This window comes from Saimiri boliviensis, chromosome 12, assembly GCF_048565385.1.
Source record: "Saimiri boliviensis isolate mSaiBol1 chromosome 12, mSaiBol1.pri, whole genome shotgun sequence".
Taxonomy (NCBI): Eukaryota; Metazoa; Chordata; class Mammalia; order Primates; family Cebidae; genus Saimiri; species Saimiri boliviensis.
The window spans coordinates 84790021-84810731 of record NC_133460.1 but is presented as its reverse complement, the minus strand read 5'-3'; the positions used below and the strand labels follow the sequence as shown (position 1 = coordinate 84810731).

Here is a 20711-nt window from a genome sequence, read left to right as displayed (position 1 = left end):
CATCACCTGAGGTCAGCCTGGCTAACATGGTGAAACCCTGTTTCTACTAAAAATACAAAAAATTAGCTGGGCGTGGTGATGCACACCTGTAAACCCAGCTACTTGGGAGGCTGATAACAGGAGAATCGCTTGAACCCGGGAGGCAGAGGCTGCAGTGAGCCGAGATCGCACCATTGCACTCCAACTTGGGCAACAAGAGCAAAACTTTGTCTTAAAAAAAAAAAAAAAGCTGGGCGTGGTGGCTCATGCCTATAATCCCAGTACTTTGGGAGACTGAGGCAGGTGGATCACCTGAGGTCAGGAGTTGGAGACCAGCCTGGCCAACATGGTAAGACCTCGTCTCTACTAAAAATACAAAAATTAGCCAGGTGTGGTGGTGGACACCTCTAATCCCAGCTACTTAGGAGGCTGAGGCAGAAGAATTGCTTGAACCCAGGAGGTAAAGGTTACGGTGAGCCAAGATCGCGCCACTGCACTCCAGCCTGGGCAACAGAGTGAGACTCCTATCTCATAAGAAAAAAATTTACCCTAACATTTGGTGGCTTAAAATAGCAAACATTTAGTATTTTTTAGTTTCTGTGACTTAGGAATTTGGGAGTGACTTAGCTGGGTGACTTTACCTCAGAGTCTCTCCTGAGACATCTCAAGATATTGTTGGAGCTGCAGTAATCCAAAGGCTTGACTGGGGCTGGAGTATCTGTTTCCATGCTCACTTATATGACTGTTGGCCACAAACATCAGTTCTTCACTACGTGGGCCTCTTCATGGGGAAGCTTGAATATCTTCATGACATAGAAGCTAGCTTTCCCCAGAGTGAGTGAGTGATCTGAGAGACTGAGCAAGATGAAAACCGACATGTCTTTTATGATCTTCCCTCATAAGTGAGACTCCATTCTTTTCTACCACATTCTGTTTGTTACAGTGAGTTATTAAGTACAGCCTACATTCAAGGGAAGGAGTGTTAAGCTCTTAAAGGGAAAAGTGGACATTTTAAAACTTCCACAGATAGTGTATTAGTAATTTTCAGATCATTCTTCCAGTTATCACAGCAGTCTTTAAGTATTATTTTGTAAATGAGGTGTATAGAGGCACTCAGCTGGTGGTTGGTAAAGTATGGATTTGAAATAAATGCTTTCTGACTCCAGTATACACATGTGCTTAAATTTTGATTCTCAAACTCGGCTATGTGACAGAATCACCAGGAAAGCTTACCAATATAAATTCTCAGGCCCTACATTTACATGGAAATTCTGTTTGTTTGTTTGTTTGAAGAGATGTAGTCTTGCTATGTTACCCAGGCTTGACTTGAACTCCTGGGCTCAAGCAATCCTCCCACCTCAGCCTCTGGAGTAGCTGGGACTATAGGCATGCACCACCATACCTGGCTAAGTTTTAATTTTTTTGTAGAGGTTATGTCTCACTGTGTTACCCAGGCTGATCTTGAACTCTTGGCCTCAAGCAATCCTCCCACCTCTGCCTCCCAAATTGTTGGGATTACAGGTGTTAGCCACTGCAGCCAGCCTAGACTGCCAGATTTGAATCCTTGACTACCTACTCACTGTGTGATCTTTTTACTTAGCCAATTTGTGCTTTAATTTTCTCCAGTTTGGTGAAATTATTAATAAATCTACCTATAACAGGATTATTGTGACAAGTAATAGAGTTAATATATGTAAAGTGCTTACTGCTTGGCACATAGAAATGTAATAGTGATGGTATTTTTATGTATATTTTCTTTTAAAAATCAATGTTTAATTATACAAATCAGAAATTAGAATATTATAAATAATACTGATCTTCTTTCTCCCCTCTTCATCCCCCCACAATTAAGTAGCATTTCAAATCCAGTCCCTTTTTTTTTCTTGTAATGTTTTATTTAGGTTGAACCATGCCAATGTTGTAAAGGCCTGTGATGTTCCTGAAGAATTGAATATTTTGATTCATGATGTACCTCTTCTAGCAATGGAATACTGTTCTGGAGGAGATCTCCGAAAGGTAGTGTGGATGTTTTGAGATGAGAGATGATAAATCACAAACTTTAGCAATGTTTGAATCACATAATAAACTAGAATAAGAATTGGAAAAACTGTGGTCTGCTTCCTGTTTTATAAGTAAAGTTTTATTAGAACAGAGCCACATTCATTTCTTTACACTTTGTCTGTGGCTGCTTTCTTATGGCTGCAGAATTGAGTAGTTTGAACAGAGACTATGTAACTTGCAAAACCTAAAGATCTGGTTCCTTACAGAAAATGTTTGTTGACTCCTGATTTAGAAAATGCATTTTTGTTGCTGCTGTTTGTAAGATGGGTCTATAGCAATAGTGTTAGGTAAAAATTTCGGTGATTAAGGTGCTTCTAAAAAGTTGTTTTCTGTATTGTGATCTTTCTTTTCTACCTAATTTTAAATGTGCCTGTATGACTGTTTTTATATGTATCTGTGTTTATATGTATTCATGAGATTTGTCAGTCATTTCCAGTTTCAAATGCTTTTTGCCTCTTTTTACTTTTGTGAGCCTTATGAAATTTATATGCCTTCAGTTTGGATTTGGTAATTTTATTCCCTTGTATTTTATTATGACTTTCTCATTTGAATATTCTCTTACAGTAATTAATGTGGTCACTATTGCAGCGCAGCAATTTGCAGAACACATTTTTAGATTTCTTTCTATTTTTAGCTGCTCAACAAACCAGAAAATTGTTGTGGACTTAAAGAAAGCCAGATACTTTCTTTACTAAGTGATATAGGTATGTAATCAGTATTAAAATACCATTGTAATTTAATGCCCTTTGGTCCATAAAAGATTCTGTGTCTTTTTGGGAATTCAAGAGAATTGATAATACTATACAGAGTCTATAGAATTTTAACATCTGTAAGAAGTTATAAAAATCTATTACTGTTGATGCTAAATTAAAACTAGGATATTATTTATTTTTGGCTAGGAGTCTTTTTTTTTTTTTTTTCATCTAGTAGATGTTCCAGTAGCTGACAAAAAATAGACCTTATTCAATTTCACTCCCTCCTACCAAATTGACATAGTAATTTTGTTTATAGTGGAATTGCATCTCCTTGAGGGATGGGTTCTCAAGTCAGCTCTTTAGGGTGAAAAATCTCTGCTTAATCAGAATGACTCCTGAAAAATTCCTAAGATAACCAGTATCTGACCTTTCGGAGGAACCTCAAAAACCAATAATTTGTTTCCCTGTATATTTTGTTTGCCTCTTTTCTAAGGTCATGAGGGCCAAACCCCAGTTGAAATGGGTGATTTAGGTGGGAGAAAGAGGCTTGTAAGAGTTACAGGGATTTTTCCAACTGCTTGTTCAATTTCTATTTAATGTTCATTCTAATTAGTTATATGAGCATATAGTTTAACTTTGTAGTTTGTTCAATGTTACTTTCTTCTGTGAAGAAAATTTGAACTACTGTAAATTAGTTGTGTAGATACAATGATCCATATAAACTTGAGCATCAGAGCAGATTGGTACAAAATGTGAGGTGACTTTTTCTTTTAACTCAATGCTTTCTGTTACTTCAAAGTATACTTTAAACTTTATTTAGGGTCTGGCATTCGATATTTGCATGAAAACAAAATTATACATCGAGATCTAAAACCTGAAAACATAGTTCTTCAGGATGTTGGTGGAAAGGTAGGTGAAACCTAAAGTAATGTTTCATGCCTACTGAATATAGTCTCTCTGATATAGTTAGTCCTTGAGCTTTGGTGTCTTTGTTGTATGCCCATAACACTCTTTTTCCATTTCAGTCCTCACCACACTGAACTGTAGTTTTGTGTTTAGTTCTCTTGTCTTTTCTGCTAAACAGTGGTTCCATTAGAGAAGGAACTGTACCTTTCTTTTTTTTTTTTTTTTTTTTTTTTCATTTTTCATACTTATCCCAGCTCCTAGACTTCACCTGTCTCATTTATGTCACTTTTTCCAGCCTAGTATCTATCAGAGATATAGTCAGTGAATACATAATATGTTAACTCTTACTATTTTATTCTTACGAAGCACATCTAAAACACATACACCACACATCCTGGGTCCACTTTAAGAAAAAAAAGAGCCAGGTGTGGTGGCTAACACCTGTAATCCCAGCACTTTGGGAGGCCAAGGTAGGTGGATCACCTGAGGTGGTCGAGAGTTCAAGACTAGCCTGACCAACATGGAGAAACCCCATCCCTGCTAAAAAATAGAAAATTAGCCGGATGTGGTGGTGTATGCCTGTAATCCCAGCTACTCGGGGCTGAGGCAGGAGAATTGCTTGAACCTGGGAGGTGGAGGTTGCGATGAGCCAAGATCATCCCATTGCACTCCAGCCTGGGCAACAAGAGTGAAACATCGTCTCAAAAAGAAAAAAGGAAAAAAAAGTATGTATATATTTTTTTCATTTCTTTTTTCTTTTTTTTTTCTCTTATATTTGTTAAAATATAAACAGAAAAATATTACTTTTTTTTTTTTTAAAGATGGGGTTTCACCATGGCCAGGCTGGTCTTGAACTCCTGACCTCAGGTGATTCATCCACCTCGGCCTTCCAAAGTGCTAGGATTACAGGCGTGAGCTACAGCGCCTGGCCCGTATATTTTTAAAACTTATTTTCCTTCCCCCAGTTTAAATGAATCATCTGGAGAAGAACCAGAAATTGTGAATTGACTCTTAAAATGTTCATTTCATTAGTAATTTAAGCAGTTTTCTTGTTCCCAACATCTAAATTCCACTCCAAAAAAGACTTAAAAGCCAAGAGTCTGAACCTTGCATTGAGTTGTGTGCTGTGTCTTTACTTAGTGAAGATAGTTGTTTGTCTGTTGGAAGTGTTGGAACCTTGGTGATGCTTCTTCTCTTAGGAACCTTTCATGCACGCTTGGCACCAAATATCTTTGCTTTTTTTTTTTTTTTTTTAAATCCAAAGACTTCAGGACATTCTTGAAGTTAGATCTAAGCATTTACTTACATTTAATCCACTCTAAGAAGTATGATGCGGCCGGGCGCGGTGGCTCAAGCCTGTAATCCCAGCACTTTGGGAGGCCGAGGCGGGTGGATCATGAGGTCGAGAGATCGAGACCATCCTGGTCAACATGGTGAAACCCCGTCTCTACTAAAAATACAAAAAATTAGCTGGGCATGGTGGCATGTGCCTGTAATCCCAGCTACTCAGGAGGCTGAGGCAGGAGAATTGCTTGAACCCAGGAGGCGGAGGTTGCGGTGAGCCGAGATTGCGCCATTGCACTCCAGCCTGGGTAACAAGAGCGAAACTCCGTCTCAAAAAAAAAAACAAACAAAAACAAAAACAAAACAAAACAAAACAAAAGAAGTATGATGCTTCTTCAAGTTTAGAAGTCACCCTTACCCTTACTTTCCAGTTTAATGGATCATGCTTATTTTGAATATAGCAAAATAAAAATAAACAGCCCACCTGTATTTAGTTTTTACCATGTACCAAGCACTGTTATGTTCTTTACTTTCGTTATTTCACTGGATCCTAATAACAATTCCGTGAAGTAGGGACTGTTAGTCATTTAATTAGATTACTGAGACAAGTTAAATAACTTGGTAGATCACATGCCTAGTTAAATGGTGGCACTCAGGCTTGCAGTATATTTGTGTTACCACAGAGCCCAAGTTCCTCACCACCACCCTCTCTACAGCCTTATAAGGTTATTGTTGTCTTTCATTTTTAAATTTCTCTACCATTTAATACTTATTCTGTCTTATTATTTTGCAGATAATACATAAAATAATTGATCTAGGATATGCCAAAGATGTTGATCAAGGAAGTCTGTGTACATCTTTTGTGGGAACACTGCAGTATCTGGTGAGACCCCTTATTGTTTCTTTGACTTTAAGTGTGTATAGGGTTCTCTTATTTCTGAAGATCATGAATATAGTAGTTCAAAAATAAAGTAGCTTTTCCCATACAGTGTTGGTATTTAAAGCATTTTCTCTTTTGAAGGCCCCAGAGCTCTTTGAGAATAAGCCTTACACAGCCACTGTTGATTATTGGAGCTTTGGGACGATGGTATTTGAATGTATTGCTGGATATAGGCCTTTTTTGCATCATCTGCAGCCATTTACCTGGTAAGAAATGGATGAGAACTTGGGCATGCTTAATGGGAATGGAAATTTTTTCATTTATCTGATATTTTTTTTCTTTAATTGTTTAATTCCCTTTGAAATGTACAATTGAATATAATTAAATGTCAAGAAATCTTAGAGTATTTGTGAAAATCAAGTTGTCAACTGAGATAGCTTTTGTTTTTATAGGCATGAGAAGATTAAGAAGAAGGATCCAAAGTGTATATTTGCATGTGAAGAGATGTCAGGAGAAGTTCGGTTTAGTAGCCATTTACCTCAACCAAATAGCCTTTGTAGGTAAGTATATTTTAGTTTAGGAAGTTCGCCTCAGTTTCTCCAGAGTTGTAAAGGAATAATAGAGTCTCTATCAAGTTGGGTTATCCAGTAGAACTTTCTGTGATGATGTAGAAATCTTCTATATCTTTGTTGGCCACATGAGGCTATTGAGTACTTGACAGGTAGCTAGTCTGGCTAGAGAGCTGAATTTTGAATAAACAGTAACTGTAAATAGCCACTTGGGACTAGTGGCTATCATATTGAACAGCACAGGTCTAGTGGAAACAAGAACTGCCATTTAACTGATTGGCATAGGTCCTAAGAAGGCTCTTAGGATAATGAAGTAAATGGGTTCTTTGCAGAATGGATTTGGACTCATTGTTGAAGTTATCAGTAACTGCATGTGGAGTTTTGAATAGTTTTTAATGGAAAAAAGTTTGTCCCCTGTCATTTCATGAATTATTTGAAAGTAAGTTATGAAATGGTACAGACAAGTGATGTGGGAAAGGAAATGGATAACCTACAAAATTACCTTTCTAACAGTGTAAACCAAAATTGGAACATAACGATTTCATTTTCACCCCATTTTGTATGTTTTCTAGTTTAATAGTAGAACCCATGGAAAACTGGCTACAGTTGATGTTGAATTGGGACCCTCAGCAGAGAGGAGGACCTGTTGACCTTACTTTGAAGCAGCCAAGATGTTTTGTATTAATGGATCACATTTTGAATTTGAAGGTTAGTCTTAATGAGTTTACTGAGTAAGACCAGCTTTGAAATTAACAAGTTTATTTGGAAAATTAGCATAAATATATTTTAATAATCTTTTCCTGATGTTGGTTTTTTTTTTTCTGAGACAAAGTCTCACTTTGTCGCCCAGGCTGGAGTGCAGTGGCACGATCTTGGCTCACTGTAACCTCTGCCTCCCAGGTTCAGGCAATTCTCCTGCCTCAGCCTCCTGAGTAGCTGGGATTACAGGCGTATGCCACTACGCCCAGCTAATTTTTGTATTTTTAGTAGAGACGAGGTTTCACCATGTTGGTCAGGCTGGTCTCGAACTCCTGACCTCTTGATCCACTTGTCTCAGCCTCCCAAAGTGCTGGGATTACAGGCTTGAGCCACCATGCCCGGCTTTTTTTTTTTTGAGACAGGGTCTCACTTTCACCTAGGCTGGAGTGCAGTGGCAGCTAACTGCAACCTCTGCCTCCCGGGTTCAAGTGATTCTCCTGCCTCAGCCACCTTAGGAGGTGGGACACAGGCGCATGCCACCACGCTTGGCTAATTTTTTGTATTTTTAGTAGAGATGAGGTTTCACTACATTGGCCAGGCTGGTCTCAAACTGTTGGCCTCAGGTGATCTTCTTGCTTTGGTCACCCACAATGCTGGGATTACAGGCATGAGCCACTGCATACGGCCCTGATGCTTATTTGAAAAAGAAAATTAAATTCTTAGAGCTGATTTTTAAAAAATTTCTTAGGAAGTTTTCTCTTTTTGCTTCTCTGTGGTCTTTGTTGATTACTCCTTTGAAACAACTTTTATTTACCCTTTCCCATGTTGTTGCCATTATCCTTATTCATTTATGTCTAATCACTGGGTTTGATTTGGTAAAGAAGGCTCCTATCTGCCTTTCATAGCTCTGCACTTACTCCCTAACTTATAGTTCATTCAATATGTACTACCTGTCTTCTAAAAATGCTTTATTATTCTTCTGCTCAAGAAACTAATGTAGCTCTGCCCAAGAAACTAACATAGTTCTTCTTCTTTTTTTTTTTTTTTTTTTGACAAATCAAGTGTAAACTGATCTGCTTGGCTTTTTGTGGGGGCTTTCCCTAACCACGTTTTGCCTTGTACCTGTTTCTCTTAACCTGTACCTCATGCAAGACCAGCTTGTTACTGCTCCTTATGCCTCAAACCTATTATCTACTTTTGTGTTCTGACAGATGCTATCCTTCTGCCTAGTATGATCTCCATTTCCGTGTATCTCCTCACCTACACTGGCCTATCTTCAAGAGCTTTTCTTTAAATGGTCTCTGCCACACAATTTGTTGTTTAAAGGCTATATTTGATTTTCATCTTCCATTCATGCATCTTCATATAGATTGTTGTCTTCTTCAATGTTGGGATTGTTTTACTACTTTTATTAGCAATCACCCACCCTACCCATCCTAACCATGGCATTTTGCACAGAGCAGGGCCTGTATCAGGTTCTCAGTAAATTATTTATTGGTATGAATGAAAGCTATAGATAGTTTTATTATGCAGTACACCCAGAAACAACTATCATCTATAGTCTTTCCATTTCTGTTGATTGTTCTTAGTAAACATGGTTTGTAAAATTGAAATGAGAAATTATAATCATGTAATGTTGGAGTGCATGGCAAGATAGCTCACTTGAATCTGGAACTCCTGAGCTCAAGTGATCCTCCTGTCTTAGCCTCCAGAGTAAATGGGACTATAGGTGTGCGCCACCTCTCCTGACTAATTTTTAAATTTTTGGTAGAAATGGGGTCTTGTTATGTTGCCCAGGCTGGTTTTGAACTCTGGCCTCAAGTGATCCTCCTAACTCAGCTTCCCAAAGTGCTGGGCTCACATATGCGAGCCACCGTGCCTGACTTTGGCATACTTGATTAAACAGAAACTTGAAGCCATGTGGATGTCCTTCTTGGCTAACACTGAAAATATACCTGGCTTCTTGATTTGGTTTTCTTCTACTGTACCAAAGAATAAATCATCCCTCAGTGTGTTAGCAAAGCAGGACTTTAGTTCTGTGTTGCCTCTGAAACATTTTGGTTATGCATGAACCACATCTCACATTTTTTTCATACTTGTCATAGGAATTGTAGCATCATTTCTGCTTTGAAGGGCATCTGTGAGCCTCTCGTTATACGGCACGGGGAAAGAGTTCACATTATGGAGTTTGTAGTTTACAGACTTAAATTCAGTTTGCAGCACCACCATTCACCTGTCTGTGAACCTGAGCAAATATTGTCTCTATCTCAAGGACAGTAATATCTTTCTCAAAGCATCAATATTATTATGAGGTTGTATAGAATAAGGTGTGTGTAAGGTACTATTTATAGTAGTTCAAGAAGCTTCAGGGTTGCTTGTTAGACATGGTAATAGGACTGAATTTTGAAGAATGAGAGTTTTTAGGGAAAAGTTGGAGGCAGGAGAGATTTATAGGCAGCAGAGCATCATGAGCAAAAGTATAAAAGCATGAACTGCAAAACAGCTTGATATTGTAAGACATTTTCCTAAAATGTTTATGTATATAGTACAAGAAAGGAATGATGTCTGTTTTTCACTTTAAAAAGGAAGCAACAAAACAGTTACTGAAATATTTCCCTTTTAAAAAATCGCTTAGCGAGTCTGATTGTATGCATATTTTCCAACTGTTTATTAGGAAAATCTTTAGATATGCAGAAGAGTTGAAAAAAGTGTACTAAACCTACCACTGAAAATAATGGTGAAATAACAGCATTTAATTATTTTTTTTCTTTACCTCCTCTTTCATGCCCCCAAATATAACTATATTCTGAGTCTCTTCTTGGTTCTCTCTTTTTCCATTACATTTCTTTTCTTTTCTTAGGCAACTGTAAACTATATATGGATAACTCCTGAAGTTATTTATTTCCGCAGCGATGACTTTTCTGCCAGGACTTAAAACTGCTATATAACTGTACTACCTGGCTGGTCCACTGGCACTTAACAGTTTACTAAAAACTGGACCTATTTGTTCTGTCCATTAAATCTACTTCTTTGTTTGTTTTGTTTTCTGGGATGGAGCTGCACTCTGTCTTATAATCTTGGCTCACTGCAACCTCTGCTTCCTGGGTTCAAGTGATTCTCCTGCCTTAGCCTCCTGAGTAGCTGGGATTACAGGCACCCACCACCACATCCAGCTGATTTTTGTATTTTTAGTAGAGACGGAGTTTCGCCATGTTGGCTAGGTTGGTCTTGAACCCTTGACAGGTGATCTGTGTGCCTCAGCCTTCCAAAGTGCTGGAATTACAGGCATGAGTCTCCACACCCGGCCCCATTAAATCTACCTCTGTAGCTTTCCAACACCTCTTATTTGCACTGTCACCTTTGTAGTTACCCACGTGGGAAACTGGCTGTCTTGACTCTTCCTTTTTCTTCAATCAATATATCCAATTACTTAATCAAATTTATCTTTTGAATATCTTAACAATTCAGAGCTTACCAGGTTCTCAATTTAGAAAGGCTTCCATAGTTCTCTTTCACTTACCAAATAAAGTCCAGAACCTTACATTGGTACTCAAAACCTATCTTGGTTTCATATCAACCTACACTTCTGGACTTATGTCTTACTAATGCCCTGAGAGGGCATCATTTTAGGTACATTTGAACTGGATTAATTGTATCCTCTGATTATTCCCATCCCTTTCCACCTTTCTGTGTCTGCCCACCTGTTTTCTGCCTAAAGGAATTTTTTTTTTCAGTCTTTCCCCATTCCAGTCTTTCTTCCATTTCAAAGTTTAGCTCAGGTAGTGCCTCCTTTATGAAGTACCCATTTCCTCCTGCCAAGTGTATGATATTTTCAATTGAGTATAACACCTATCACATGTTGCCTGGTATTTTAGTTCTGTTAGTACATCTTAATATCTTCTGTTTGACAATAACTGTATGGAGGGCAAGGATCATAAGATACTCAGTTTGTATACCCACTGCCACCATTACAACATACTTAGTATGTGCCTACCAATAGTAGGTACTGATTAAATATTTGAATGAACAAAAAGATAAATTTAGGTTGTATTTCCTCTTTCTTTCTTTTGTTCTCCTCTGGCCTGGAACTTTGGTAGTGGGATGCCGTGATGCCATACACTAACATCCTGTGTGAAAGTAGATGTCCAGTATAGGATTTTCATCCTAAGTCTCTGCTATTGCTACTAGTGGCAGCTGTCATAGCGTGAAATCTGCCTACAATGGGGAAGGCATGGAAAGTCTCAGGTAGTATAGTTGTATTGTAAATCCACGTCAGTTTTGAAGACTACTCCCCTTTTAAACATAAAAGATTTCTATTAAGGCCAGGTGTGGTGGCTCATGCCTGTAATCCAGGTACTTTGGGAGGCCGAGGTGGGTGGATCATGAAGTCAGGAGTTCGAGATCAGCCTGACCAACACAGTGAAACCCCATCTCTACTAAAAATACAAAAATTAGCTGGGCATGGTGGCACATGCCTGCAATCCCAGCTACTCAGGAGGCTGAGGTAGGAGAATTGCCTGTAGCTAGGAGATGGAGGTTGCAATGAACCCAGATCTTGCCACTGCACTTCAGCCTGAGCAACAGAGTGAGACTCTGTCTAAAAAAAATAAAATACAGATTTATATTAAAGGAAAGGCTCTTAATAAGAGAAATACTAGCAATCGTGTTATGACATTTGGAATTCACATGAAAAGGATCAGCTTTAGGTTATAAAAACAGTTTGATATTTCATTTTGAAAATTTTGTTAATACAGGAACAGTGGCTCATGCCTGTAATCCTAGCACTTTGGGAAGCAAAGGCAGGTAGATCACTTGAGGTCAGGAGTTTGAGACCAGCCTGGCCAACAGGGCGAAACCCTGTCTCTACTAAACATAAAAAATTAGCCAGGGATGGTGGTGCATGCCTGTAGTCCCAGCTACTCAGGAGCCTGAAGCAGGAGAGTTGCTTGAACCCGGGAGGTGGGGGCTGCAGTGAGTCGAGATCACACCACTGTACTCCAGCCCAGGTGACAGAGTGAGACTCTGTCCCAAAAACAAACAAAATTTGTTAATATGCTTTTAAGTTTCATTTATTTATTTATTTATTTATTTATTTATTTATTTTTGAGATAGAGTTGTTTTCTGTCATCAGAGTGGAGTACTATGGCACGATCTTGCGGTACTGCAACCTTCACCTTCCAGGCTCAAGTGATTCTCTCATACCTAAGCCTCCCAAGTAGTTGGGATTACAGGTGTGTGCCACCATGCCTGGTTAATTTTTTTGTATTTTTTGTAGAGATGGGTTTTTGCCATGTTGGCCAGGATGGTCCCAAACTCCTGTCCTCAAGCAATCTACCTGTCTCGGCTCCTCACAGTGCTGGGCTTACAGGTGTAAGCCATCGTGCCCAGCCTAATTTTTTAAATTAGAAAATAATTGTACATATTTATGGGGTAAATAGTGATGTTTCAGTACATATACTGCATAGTGATCGGATCAGGTAATTGGCATATCCATCATCGCAAATATCATTTCTTTGTGTTTGGAATGTTCGGTATCCTCTTTTTTTTTTTTCTTTTTTTGAGACAGAGTCTTGCTCTGTTGCTAGGCTGGAGTGCAGTGGCATAATCTCAGCTCATTGCAGCATCTGCCTCCCAGGTTCAAGTGATTCTCCTGCTTCAGCCTCCCGAGTAGCTGGGACCATAGGCGTCTGCCAACATGCCTGGCTAATTTTTGTGTTTTTAGTAGAGATGGGGTTTCACCATGTTGGCCAGGATGGTCTTGATCTCTTGACCTCATGACCCACCCACCTTGGCCTCCCAAAATGCTGGATTACAGTCAATGAGCCACTGCACATGGCCCCGTCTTTCTTTTTTGAGAGGGAATCTCACTCTGATGCCTGGAGTGCAGTGGTGTGATCTTGGCTGACTGCAGCCTTGGTCTCCCAGGTTTAGGCAATTCTGCTTCAGCCTTCCGAGTAGCAGGGATTACAGGTGTTATGCCATCTAGCCCAGCTAATTTTTGTATTTTTAGTAGAGAGCAGGTTTCATCATGTTGGCCAGACTGGTCTCGGACTCCTGACTCTAAGTGATCCGCCCTCCTTGTAATCCCAAAGTGCTGGGATCATAGGCGTGAGCCCCCATGCCCTGCCTCAGTTTAGTATTCGTAGCATCACTTATTTGGGCATCTATGTTAGGATTTCCAAGTATAAATAATAGTGGGCCTTCAAACTAAAAAGTGTACAGTAAAGGAAACAAATCAACAAAATGAAAAAGCAACCCATGGATTGGGAAAAGATATTTGCACACTATATATCCAATAAGAAATTAGTATCTTAAATTTATAAGGAACTCATGCAACTCAATACCAAAAATGTAAATAATCCAGTTAAAAATGTGCAAAGGACCTAAAATAGACACTTCTCAAAAGAAGAAATTCAGGTGGCCAACAAACATGTGAAAAGGTGCTCAACAACTCTTAGCATCAGGGAAATGCAAATAAAAACCACATTAATATATCACCCCAACCTGTTAGGATGGCTATTATTAAAAAGAAAAAAGATAAGTGTTAGTGAGGATGTGGGAGAAAAGGAATCCTTTGTATACTGTTGGTGGGAATGTAAATTATTACAGCTATTGTGGTAAACAGTATAAAGGTTCCTCAAAATTAAAAACAGAACTACTGGCTGGGTGCGGCGGCTCACGCCTGTAATCGCAGCACTTTAGGAAGCTGAGGCAGGCAGGTCATGTGAGGCCAGGAGTTCAAGACCAGCTTGGGCAACATGTGGAAACCCTGTCTCAACTAAACTTACAAAAATTAGCTGGGCATCGTGGTACACATCTCTAACCCCAGCTACTTAGTAGGCTGAGGCAGGAGAATTGCTTGAACCCAGGAGGTGGAGGTTACAGCTGAGATCGCACCACTGCACCCCAGCCTGGGTGACAGAGCAAGACTCTATCTTAAAAAAAAAAGTAGAACTGTAAGATTCAGCAATCTCACTTCTGGGTGTATATCCAAAGGATTTTAAAGTAGGATTGTGAAGAGATACTTGCAATCCCATGTTCATTGCAGCATGATTCACAATAGTAAAGATACGGAAACAACCTAAATGTCCTTTGACAGATGAATGGATAGGGAAAAGGTGGTATATATACACAGTGGAATAGTATTTAACCTTAAGAAAAAGAAGGAAATTCTGCGATTTAGGGCAATGTGGATGAACCTGGAGGACATGCTAAGTAAAATAAGCAAGACACAGAAAAAGAGATACTGCATGATCTTACTTATATGTGGAATCTATAATAGTTAAACTTACAGAAGCAGACAGTAGGATCATAGTTGCCAGGGGCTGCAGGGAGGTGGGGGTGTATGTAGAGATGATGATCAAAAGGTCCAAAAATTATGGCAGCAAAAGAAAAGGTACAGAAATGACAACTACAAAGAGGTGACAGATATATTAATTAGCTGAAACGTGATAATTTCACAATGTATATCAAAATAGCCAGTTGTATACCTCAAATGTGTAAAATTTTTATATGTCAAAATTAAAGTCACAAAATAAAATATTTAAAAGATAAAATAGTAAATCAGGAGAGGGGGCTATGACAGATGAAAGATGGGCTCTATGTAAATGATGGTTGAAACTAAGCGAGGCATTCACAGGGTTCAGAGGGGGCTTATACTATTGTCTATAGTTTTGTGTGTTTGAAAACATCAATTCAAATTTGTGTTGTAAAGGGAAAAAAGAAATAATAGTGGCCTTGGATTAATGCTTTCCCTTTGTAGTAAGGATTTTCAGCAGAGAGGATTTTAGTCATTTGCATATACTAGTCAGTGTAAGGCTTAGAGAAATGTAGGCATTAATTTTGTATGGCTTTTCTTTCTTTCTTTTTTTTTTTTTTGAGACAGTCTTGCTCTGTAGCCCAGGCTGGAGTATGCAGTGGCACAATCTTGGCTCACTGCAACCTCCGCCTCCAGGGTTTAAGCAGTTCTCTGCCTCAGCCTCCCAGGTAGTTGGGATTACAGGCGGCCACCACCACACCCAGCTAATATTCGTGTTTTTGGTAGAGATGGGGTTTAACTATCTTGGCCAGGCTGATCTTGACCTCTGACCTCGTGATCCACCCACCTCAGCCTCCCAAAGTGTTGGGATTACAGGCGTGGGCCATCAGGCCCAGCCAGGATAAATTTTTTTTTTTAATTTTTGAGATGGAGTTTCCCAGGCTGGCGTGCGATGGCGTGATCTTGGCTCACTGCAACCACCACCTCCCTGGTTCAAGCGATTCTCCTGCCTCAGCCTCCGGAGTAGCTGGAATTACAGGCATGTGCCACCACACCCACCTAATATTGTATTATTTTATTTAATTAATTTTTTTTTTTTGAGATGGAGTTTCGCTCTTGTTACCCAGGCTGGAATGCAATGGCAGGATCTCGGCTCACTGCAACGTCCGTCTCCTGGGTTCAAGCAATTCTCCTGCCCCAGTCTCCCGAGTAGCTGGGATTACAGGCACGCGCCACCATGCCCAGCAAATTTTTGTATTTTTAGTAGAGGCGGGGTTTTACCATGTTGACCAGGATGGTCTTGATCTCTTGACCTCGTGATCCACCCGCCTCAGCCTCCCAAAGTGCTGGGATTATAGACGTGAGCCACTGCACCCGGCCCTAATTTTGTATTTTTAGTAGATACATATTTGTCAGGCTGGTCTTGTACTCCCAACCTCAGGTGATCCACCTGCCTCGGCCTCCCTAAGTGCTGGGATTACAGGTGTGAGCCACTGCGCCTGGCCTTGTATGACTTTTCTAAAGACATTGGAAGGAAGAGAATTTAAAGTCATGTTATTTTCAAAAGACTGACATCCAACTCTGTGGCTCTCTGCGCTTACCTGGGCAGAGCCCCACCTGACTCAGCCTCACAGTCACTTGGCCTGTATGAGGTTACTTTTAACTGGGCGTTAGGTGAGAGTGATAAAACTTCTTACCTATGCCGGGCGCGGTGGCTCAAGCCTGTAATCCCAGCACTTTGGGAGGCCGAGGCGGGTGGATCATGAGGTCAAGAGATCGAGACCATCCTGGTCAACATGGTGAAACCCCGTCTCTACTAAAAATACAAAAAAAAATTAGCTGGGCATGGTGGCGCGTGCCTGTAATCCCAGCTACTCAGGAGGCTGAGGCAGGAGAATTGCCTGAACCCAGGAAGCGGAGGTTGCGGTGAGCCGAGATCTCGCCATTGCACTCCAGCCTGGGTAACAAGAGCGAAACTCTGCCTCAAAAAAAAAAAAAAAAAAAAAAAAAAACTTCTTACCTGACTTTGGGCCCTTAGGCAAGTTGCTGCTCTGGGATTAAGTTGCCTTATAAAAAGGCAACTGACCACGCATAACCATGCTTTTCCGTGTTTAAAGAGATACCTAGTTCTTTCATCACATGATTTTTTTATTTTTATTTATATATTTTTTGAGACGGAGTTTCGCTCTTGTTACCTAGGCTGGAGTGCAATGGTGCCATCTCGGCTCACCGCAACCTTCGCCTCCTGGGTTCAGGCAATTCTCCTGCCTCAGCCTCCTGAGTAGCTGGGATTACAGGCATGCGCCACCATGCCCAGCTAATTTTTTGTATTATTAGTAGAGACGGGGTTTTGCCATGTTGACCAGGATGGTCTCGATCTCTTGACCTCGTGATTCAGCTGCCTTGGCCTCCCAAAGTGCTGGGATTACAGGTATGAGCCACTACGCCCAGCTCAGATGATTTTTTTAAGGTAGCATGAAGTAGTCAGACACAAAAAGAGTTTAGATCCAAGCTCTACCAGCTGTGTAATCCCTAACAAGTTATTTAACTTAGAACTCTGGTTTCTTTCTCTGTTAAAATGGAGATTAAAAGATCTAATTAGTGGGGATGTTATGTGAAAGTGGTTTACCCCTGTGATTGTCTTCTGTTAGGCACTTTTATGAATTGGAATGTTTTCTTTTAGGTCTATGATAATGTTTTTTCAAAATAAGTAAGTGTTGTTCTTTAAAGTGTGATTTTTATTTCCTAATTTTATGCATCCCTATAACTTTGAAATTTTATTATTGGAACATTTATTGTAGAAAAGGAAATTGTTTGGTTTTCAGAATGTCATTTTATAATTACAGAAAGATATCTCACTTTGGAGAATGAGTGAACCTTGTTTAGTGTAGAAATAATGCCTTTTGCTCATAGTCCCCTCAGTATCTGGCAGTGACTCTTTTATGTAGCAAATGATCAATAAATTTATCTTTTTTTCTTATTTATACAGATAGTACACATCCTAAATATGACTTCTGCAAAGATAATTTCTTTTCTGTTACCACCTGATGAAAGTCTTCATTCACTACAGTCTCGTATTGAGCGTGAAACTGGAATAAATACTGGTTCTCAAGAGCTTCTTTCAGAGACAGGAATTTCTCTGGATCCTCGGAAACCAGCCTCTCAATGTGTTCTAGATGGAGTTGTAAGAGAATTAATTATAATATACCTGGAGTGTAAGAAATCTAGAGGGATTGCATGCCCTGCAATTTTTGGGCATACTTGGAATTCCTTAAGGGGGCACATTTTGTTTTGGTTTTGTCCTACTCCTGACTCTTAGACCAAACTGAGGGTCAGGCTGTTTGTTTTTGCTGCCCAATAACGGGATATAGATGAACTGGGAGAGGTGAGAGTTTTTATTTCTGTAACCAGTTACAGGGAGAAGGCCTGGAAATTATTGCCAGACCAACTCAGAATTACAAAGTTTTTTCCAGAGCCTATATACCTTCTAAGCTATATGTCTACATGTAAGTATGCATTCATCAGAAGACATGTGATTAACTTCTTTTAATCTGTAACTAAGGTCTGAATCTTGAAGATCTCCCTCTGGAGCCTCAGTAAATTTACTTACTCTAAATGGGTCCAAGTGCTGGGATGATTACCCTTGTCTTGTCTCCTGCTAAATCACAGAGCTTTGAGGAGTTCCTTTAGACCCCCAGTATACTTGTCTGTGGAGCCCTGGGGAGCTTCTTCAGCCCCCCAGTGAAACTTGTTTAATCTTAAACAGGTCCCATTAAGAATTCCTTTGTTATTTTGCTTTTAGGCCGAGGAAAGCCTGGGCAGAACTCTTGGTGGCTTTCGTTACATTCAAGCCTTTGTGTAAGAGCACTGGCTCTTTCAGCTTTTTTTTTTTTTGAGATGGAATCTCACTCTGTTGCTGAGGCTGGAGTGTGATGGCACAATCTCGGCTCACTGCAACCTCTGCTTCTCGGGTTCAAGCGATTCTCCCTGTCTCAGCCTCCCAAGTAGCTGGGATTACAGGTACCTGCCACCACACTCAACTAATTATTTGAATTTTTAGTAGAGATAGGAGTTTCACCATGTTGACCAGGCTCATCTCAAACTTCTGACCTCAGGCAATCTGCCCGCCTCTGCCTCCTGAAGTGCTGAGATTACAGACGTGAGCCACGACGCCCACTGCTTTTTCAGCTTTTAATATTTAACTTCACTACTCAGTGCTGAAACAGTTGTTATGGAAGCCTGCCACACTCCCACTTAATATGCCTTCTTGGCTTGGTACGGTGTCACAGGCCTATAATCCCAGCACTTTGAGAAGCCAAGGTGGGTGGATTGCTTGAGTTCAAGAGTTTGAGACCTGCCTCAGCAGCATAGTGAAGTCCTGTCTCTACAAAAACTACAAAAATTAGCCGGGCGTGGTGGCCCCCCCTGTAATCCTAGCTACTTAGGAGGCTGAGGTGGGAGAATCACTTGAGCCCAGGGAGGTTGAGGCTGCATTGAGCCATGATCACACCACTACTCTCCAACCTGGATGACAGAGCAAGACCCTGTCTCAAAAAAAAAAAAAAAAAGTTTTTATTTCTTTTTGTATTTGAAGCCCGTTATTCTGAAACTACTGTGAGACCAGCAGTCTCATAGGTCCTGCAGAGGGTAAATGACTGGTAAAATATGACTGCGGTCATGACTTTTTTCCTTATTTTTCTTTTTATGGTGTTATTGAGGCATATTTTAAGTATCATGTTAGTTCCCATTTAAGGTGTACAAGATAGTGATTTTTATTTCTTTTTTATTAACTTGTCACTGACTTGCTCAATTGCAGCGATTTTTTTTAAAGTACATTTTACCAAGTTGTGCAGCTATCACTATAAATCAGCTTAAAAACATTTCCATTAACAGTCTGTTAACTGTTAATCTCCATTCTGCCTACTCCAGGCAACCAGGATCTATTTTCTATCTCTACAAGTTTGCCTTTTCTGAACATTTCATATAAATGGAATTATATATAGTCTCATGTCTGACTTGTTTTATTTGGCATTATATTTTTGAAGTTCATGCATGTTGTAGCATGTACCAGTACTTCATTCCTTTTGATTACTGAATAGTATTTTCACTGTATGTGTATATACCTTTTTGCATTTGTTCTTTTGGTTTGGGTGATTGTTTTTCACTTTAGGCCATACAAAAAGTTTGGTTCTTTTTCCTCATCAAAAGTTTAGACTCTGTTTTCTGTAAGAGGTATGCTAATACACACTGACTTTGTTCATTTGCATTTCGAGGTAGGAAATCTGGTGTATAAGTATTTAGAGAACCTAGGATTTTCAAAGATCCTTGAGGAAGATTTTAATTGTTTGTTTCTTTTTCAGAGAGGCTGTGATAGTTATATGGTTTATTTGTTTGATAAAAGTAAAACTGTATATGAAGGGCCATTTGCTTCCAGAAGTTTATCTGAATGTGTAAATTATATTGGTAAGTCCAGTCCATTTAGCAGTTGAACTTTAAACCTGAATTAATATAACTTTGACTCACAGCATGATTAGTAGAAATGGTCATTTTGGAGTTGTGTTCTGTATCTCATACTTGAAGTTTCTATATGGAGTTACATAAGAATTCTGAAAAATGGATTATATAGTTAGGGAGGTGAAAAGATAGATACTAAATCTCCATCAAATTATTCATTTAGGAGAAGATTTACTTTCTTGAGGATAGGGCTCTCACAGGAGAATGAAACTTCACTATTGGTTAAACCTACTTTTTTTTTTTTTGAGATGAGTGTCTCCCTGTGTTGTCCACACTGAAGTGCAGTGGCACAATCTCAGCTCACTACACTCTGCCACCTGGATTCAAGCGATTCTCCTGCCTCAGCCTCCCAAGTAGCTGAGGTTGCAAGCACCTGCCACTGTGCCTGGCTAAATTTTGTAGTTTTAGTAGAGACAGAGTTTCACCATATTGGCCAGGCTGATCTCAAACTCCTGACCTTGTGATCCGCACCTCCTCAGCCTGCCAAAGCACTGGAATTACAGGTGTGAGCCACTGTGCCCATCCCAGATCTACTTTTTAATTGTCTCTTCATTGTCTAAGCATGTTCAGGTATTTATTTCATTTTTCCCTGTGAATACTGCTTGATGTTCAAATGTTTTAATTTATCCTGTGAAAATTATTCTTTTCTTTTGAACAAGTTAAGTGTCTCATCACTATGTCTACCTAAATAAAATAAAGCACAAAATTGTAAAATCAAGAACAAAATTGAACAGAGGGGCTAAAATATAGGTAATCTTACCTTTTTTTTTTTTAGACGGAGTCTCACACTTGCCTGAGCTGTAGTGCAGTGGTGCAATCTTGGTTCACTGCAACCTCCGCCTCCTGGGTTCAAGCAGTTCTCCGGA

At 39.7% G+C, this 20711-nt stretch overlaps 1 protein-coding gene across 2 annotated transcripts in view; it reads left to right on the top strand.

The window, feature by feature from the left end:
- Positions 1-20711, top strand: part of CHUK (component of inhibitor of nuclear factor kappa B kinase complex) — a 42579-nt gene that overhangs the window by 5399 nt on the left and 16469 nt on the right. For both annotated transcript variants that reach the window (XR_012512916.1, XM_010333190.3), the window contains exons 3-11: positions 1881-1995; positions 2675-2744; positions 3556-3644; positions 5719-5808; positions 5947-6071; positions 6258-6365; positions 6947-7082; positions 17321-17515; positions 19692-19794. Coding sequence is in view for 1 of the 2 variants with exons in the window: in XM_010333190.3 (XP_010331492.1) it covers positions 1881-1995; positions 2675-2744; positions 3556-3644; positions 5719-5808; positions 5947-6071; positions 6258-6365; positions 6947-7082; positions 17321-17515; positions 19692-19794 (1031 nt within the window). In the remaining variant the exon portion in view is untranslated. The remainder of the gene's footprint in view (positions 1-1880; positions 1996-2674; positions 2745-3555; positions 3645-5718; positions 5809-5946; positions 6072-6257; positions 6366-6946; positions 7083-17320; positions 17516-19691; positions 19795-20711) is intronic.